A 6,264-nucleotide genomic window follows, 5' to 3' on the forward strand; every position below is an offset into this window, starting at 1 on the left:
TGGTTTTAAACTTAATAGTAATAACAACAACAATTGCAGGTAACGTTTATAATATTCCAGAAACTATCCTATCAATATTCTAATTCTGTTTTCACAGAAAGACAGAAATCCACCCTAAAATTCACATGTAATCTCAAGGGACCCCACATAGCCAAAACAACCTTGAAAAAGAATAGCAAAGTCAGAGATTTCACACTTCCTGATTTCAAAACTTATTACAAAGTCAGTAATCAAAATAGTGTGGTACTTGCATAAAAATACACACGAAGAACAATGGAATAAAATAGAGAGTCCAGAAAAAAAAAAGCCTTGCATTTATGGCCAAATGAGTTTTGACAGGAGTGCCAACACCATTCAACACCATTGAAACAAATGGTGCTGGGAAAATTGAATATTCACATGCAAAAGAATGAAGTTGAACCTTTATACACCACACACAGCACATGTAAAAATTAACTCAAAATAGATCAAAGAACTAAATATGAATCTCTTAGAAGAAAACACAGGTGAAAACCTTCATGACATTGATTTGGAGGTCAAGAATGATATCTTGGATATGATACCAAAAGCACATGCAACAAAAGAAAAAATAAATTAGACTACATCAAAATATAAAACTTCTGTACATCAAGGAACACAGTAAACGAAGTGAAAAAGCAACCCACATAATGAAAGAATTTGTAAATCATGTATTTGATAATAGACTAATAGAATATATAAAGAATTCCAACAACAACAAAACCCAATTTCAAAATGGGCAAAGGACTTCAACAGACGTTTCTCCAAAGAAGGTATGCAAATAGCCAATATGCACATGAAAAGATGTTCCACATCACTAATCACCTTAAGTTAAAAGAAATAACCAACTGTTCCCATTTATTATTTTTATTTATTTATTTATTTATTTTTGGCTGTGTTGGGTCTTCGTTTCTGTGCGAGGGCTTTCTCTAGTTGCAGCAAGCGGGGCCCACTCTTCATCACGGTGTGCGGGCCTCTCACTATCGCGGCCTCTCTTGTTGCGGAGCACAGGCTCCAGACGCGCAGGCTCAGTAGTGTGGCTCACGGGCCTAGTCGCTCCGTGGCATGTGGGATCTTCCCAGACCAGGGCTTGAACCCGTGTCCCCTGCATTGGCAAGCAGATTCTCAACCACTGCGTCACCAGGGAAGCCCTCCCATTTATTATTAGTTAGGTTCAAAACCTAATAGCAATACTTTGTGTGGTGTTCAACAGATTACACTGTGTCTCTTGAAAATGTAAGTTCACTGGAATGCCTGGAGCACCTCAGCAAACAGTTTGGGAACTATGGATATAGATAATCACTAAGAATAGAGAAGAAATATATAGTGAGGTTAAATACAACAACTCAAACTAAATTACATTCAAGGTTTTAGACTTGTCTAAAAACTGTCAGGTTTTTTAAAAGGTGTAGTCACCATTTTAATAGTTCTATCATAATATGGGAAATCTTATCACTATAATATTAAACTGTGTTGCTCAGTCTTTGCCTTTGCCCTCCAAGTCATAAACTGAAGTATTCTATTTTCTTCTTCAAAATGTGCTTGATGCAGATTTCTATTCTACAAGACATAGTTTCAGAAAGAAGCCATTGATTGAGCTAGTATTAAATGCACTCAGATTTAAATTTAAATTTAGTTTACAATTTAGATTCAAAAGTCCCTGGGCTATAGTTTCAGCTGTGACCAGAAATGATATCTGTTACTTCTAGGCAAAGTCAATTAAGAAACGGGCATGCCTTCACCACCTTTTCTTAGCCTGCTGGCTGGATGCAGAGAACTCTGAACTCTTAAAGGATAGCAGAGCCACAATATGGAAGTAGCCTGGGTCTCTAAATGAGCTCTAGAATAGACATCTGCTGATGAGGAACACGCACATTATACTGCTATATTGGCAAGAAATGTAATTCTATTTTGTTAAGCCACTGAAACTTTGGAGTTGGTCTCTTTTTTCTTTTTTTTTTACTTTGCGCACAAGATGTCTTGTGGAAATTTTATTATGTAGAGTGTAAAATGAATTTTCAGTCCAATAAAAACAACAGTTTTTTTAAAAAAACAACATGCATAACCTTTTCCAATTGCCTTTTTTAATAGTTAGATATTTCAAGCATTATAAGGAAAATAAGGAGAAAAACCCCAGACACTTCAGTAACTTCAGTATATCTCAAACGGAATGTCCCCCAGGTCAACTGAAAAATGCAAGAAAAAATAGCTTCAATTCCATTTTTCTTTTAAAAATACATGTTATCTGTACAAGATACACTACAGTAAACACTGGAAATCATATTATCCCTTTTATTAAATCAAAATTATTTAATTCATATTGTGGTTAATGCTAGATTTATTTATTCATCTAGTTAATTTGACAAATATTAAGAAAATATTTAAAAGAAAAAAGCAAAACACACCTTGGAATTAAAAAAGTTACATTTTTATGCGATTTAATGTTCCATAGTGTTTGTTAAAAGTTATATTGAATTTATTTTTAATATTAAAAATAACAGTATTTATATTTCTGAGAGAATAGAGAAAGGTTTTTTTGTTTTGTTTTTAAAACAAGCTTGGAGGTCTTAGATACACAATTGCAATCGGTAGGTAATGGAGACATGATAAAACGTCTGCTAAACACACAAACACATTTTTATATTATTACCCCTTTAGAATTCTAGAAATTATACAAACCCTATAAAATGCCCCCTCTCGAATCCTGTTGGACAGCAATACAATTATTTGTCTCAATTCAGAATTCACATAATTAATTATAATACATAATAGTTCAGTTTTTTAAAAAATGCAATAAAACCAGACAGCCAAGACACAAGAAATTAGAAGTAAAACATTTAATGAATTTACACATTTAAGAATATTTAAATACTGTTTAAAAATTTTTTAAAAGAATTTGTTACAAGCCACCTAAGACTTCCAAGCCACTTTCTGTTGCAACAGAAAAAACTGTAAATAAAAAGACATGCAAACAAAACAAAACAAAAACACACCATGTTGAAATGTCACTGCTCTGCGGCACATTCTGGTGCCCGAATTTGCAGGTATTGCTCCAAAAAGAATCCCAGAGCTTACACATTTGAAGTAACAAACAAAAATAACAAAACAAAAATTATCAGCAATTTTTAGTAACTGATTTTCCCGATTTTTAGAAAAATTCTGTTAATCTAGTGTTTCACAGAACAAAACAAAGGCTCTTCATCAGAAGGTTTGCACATCTAAAAACCTCTGTTACAAATAGGTTTTGCTCACAATGGTTTGGGGGGGGGGGCGGGGAAAGGGAGCTGCAGGCCACTGTCCTACTGCTCCTGGCTGTGGGCCTGAGCTTGCCCTAATGTTTGCCCCTAGAATGCGACCTGCTGTCTGTAATACTCCGCCCCGGCCATTGTGTAGTCCGGCGGGCAGCTGGCCTGAGGAGCGGCGCTGGCAGCGTGACTCTGTTTTTTGTAATAGTCTTCCCAGGCCTTGCTGTAGTCGGGCTGGCTGCTCTGCGGCTGGCTCTGCTGGCTTGGAACCTGCTGTGTGGGCTGCTGCCACGCCTGGTAGCTGCTGCCCCAGCCCTGGGTCAGGAAGGCCGGAGGACCACTCACAGGCGTGCTGTGAGGGCTTCCGTTCACTTTAGGGGACATGTTTGGGAAGCACCCTGAGCTCCTTGGAGGAAAGGTGTTCTGATGCGGCGCGGCAGGTGGCTGGCTGAAGGGGCCCTGTGCATAATCTCTGGGCGCTCCGAGACTGGCACCGCCAACTTTCTCATCTATGAGATGTCTGGCCAGCTCAATCTGTTGAGGAACTCCCCTGATGGTGAATATTCGCAGGTTGGGGTCCGTGTTGGGAGGGTGGTTCCGCTGAAGCTCCACGTGTGCTCCTGACTGCTGGTTTATGCTTTTGATGTCCTCACCCCCTTTGCCTATGACGAGGCCGCACTTATCTGCCGGCACTGTGTAGGTTATCTCCTGGATGCCAGCAGGGGTTCCCACGCTCCAGTCACCACGACCATGGCCTCTTCCTCTGGCTACCGCCAGGCCTCCGAAGCCATCTCTTTCCTGAGCTGTAAGAATAAGCTCGTTGATGACATGTGCTGCATGCTGGCATCGCTCTGGGGGTCCCATGACCTGTGCAGCTCTCTCTGGACTAATACCATCATCTGGTTTGAACTGAATTCTCACACCGGCATCATTCTGGATCTTTTTGATCATTTCCCCATTTCTTCCTATTACAATCCCAACTGCAAACCTAGGGACAGACACCTCTATACTGCTTCCTCCCATTCGGGAGCTGAAATCACCACGTACACCTCGAAAATCACCTTGGTCTTTTTTTCGGATGATCTCTAATACCATTTCTCTTGCTTGCTGTACTTTAAATGGGTCTCTGGTGATGCGAAGAGGCTTGTCTGCTCCCGTGGGCAATGGGCCGTCCTGGATCATGACCATCTTCACACCTGTCCGCTCCTGCAACTGCTTTATTGTCTCCCCTCCCTTGCCGATGACCAGCCCCACTTTAGATGCAGGGATGAGAATCTCCTGGATCGTGCTGTTGCCATCTATGTCATTATGAAAGCCAGGTCCATTCCAACAGTGGTCCACAATCTGTCCCAGGAGCCGTTTGGCTTGTTCAATACTTTCTGGGGTTCCGGTAAGTACACAGGGCCTCTCTGGAATCCCAGAACTCTCTGAGGCAATCTGAATTTTGCAACCAGATTCTGCTTGAATCCGTGAAATCTGCTCACCTCCCCAACCGATAATAAATCCAACCATTTTATCAGGCACTTTAAATTCTTCTGTTATTACTGCCCTTTGATGTAACAAGGCCCCTAAATGGTTACCTACTCCATCATCCAAGGGCTGTTTTTGTACTCCATAGCCATACACTGAGGGGTCCACTAGAGGTGTGGAATTATTCAAGTGAGGAATTGAATCAATTTTAGCAGCAATCTGCCGGACCCGGTGCAGAGCGTCCACGAAGCCCTCAGCCTTCATCCCCACCGGAGCGCTCTGCCCCTGCACCAGCTCTGTCATTACCACCCCCGCCGCTGCTGCCGCTCGGCTCCCCCGTCAGGCCTCCCGCTCCACTTGGGGACCTGTAGCCAGAAAGTGGAGTTGGTCTCTTACACCAATTAATACACTCCAAACTAAGGCCCATTTCTAATATAATTGAGACTGCTTTTCAAGTATTACTATTAAGTATGACACATGTAAAACTTCCTTTGATACATCCTTTTCATCACCTTGAGTAAATTCCTCATATTCCTAGGTTGCTAAGAGATTTTGTAAGCAAGTGTATATGTTTATTGAATGTCATTTTGTCAAGAACTGTGAAGGGAACAGAAGCAAGAAGAACTACAGTCCTGCAACCTGTGGAACAAAAACCACATTCACATAAAGATAGACAAAATAAAAAGGCAGAGGACTATGTAACAGATGAAGGAACAAGATAAAACCCCAGAAAAACAACTAAATGAAGTGGAGATAGGCAACCTTCCAGAAAAAGAATTCAGAATAATGATAGTGAAGACGATACAGGACCTCGGAAAAAGAATGGAGGCAAAGATCAAGAAGATGCAAGAAATGTTTAACAAAGACCTAGAAGAAATAAAGAACAAACAGAGAGGAACAATACAATAATTGAAATGAAAAATACACTAGAAGGAATCAATAGCAGAATAACTGAGGCAGAAGAACAGATAAGTGACCTGGAAGAACAGAATAAAGAAAAAAAATGAAAACAAATGAAGACAACCAAGATTACGCTTCCCAGGAAGGATTTCATTCAGATTCCACGGAGAAATCAAAACCTTTACAGATAAGCAACAGCTAAGAATTCAGCACCACAAAACTAGCTCTACAACAAAGTCTAAAGGAACTTCTCTAAATGGGAAACACAAGACAAGAAAAGGACCTACAGGGCTTCCCTGGTGGTGCAGTGGTTAAGAATCTGCCTGCCAATGCAGGGGACATGGGTTCAAGCTCTACTCCAGGAAGATCCCACATGCTGCAGAGCAACTAAGCCCATGTCCCACAACTACTGAGCCTGTGCTCTAGAGCCTGTGAGCCACAACTACTGAGCCCACGTGCCACAACTACTGAAGCCCGTGCACCTAGAGCCCATGCTCCACAGCGATGAGAAGCCCATGCACTGCAATGAAGAGTAGCCCCCATTCCCCGCAACTAAAGAAAAAAAAAACCCGCATGCAACAACGAAGACCCAACGCAGCCAAAAAAAATAAATTAATTTAAAAAAAAAAAA

At 40.8% G+C, this 6,264-nt stretch overlaps 1 protein-coding gene across 1 annotated transcript; it reads right to left on the reverse strand.

Moving 5' to 3' along the window:
* Nucleotides 1–2,099: 2,099 nt before the first annotated feature.
* On the reverse strand, nt 2,100–5,036 carry LOC307188835 (far upstream element-binding protein 3-like; the record flags this gene model as incomplete). Its single annotated transcript, XM_079926500.1, has 1 exon — nt 2,100–5,036. The coding sequence occupies one exon, from the start codon at nt 5,034–5,036 to the stop codon at nt 3,363–3,365; it is 1,674 nt and encodes a 557-aa protein (XP_079782626.1). The 3' UTR covers nt 2,100–3,362.
* Nucleotides 5,037–6,264: the final 1,228 nt, after the last annotated feature.

The sequence above is a fragment of the Stenella coeruleoalba genome, assembly GCF_951394435.1.
Source record: "Stenella coeruleoalba genome assembly, chromosome: 7".
NCBI lineage: Eukaryota > Metazoa > Chordata > Mammalia > Artiodactyla > Delphinidae > Stenella > Stenella coeruleoalba.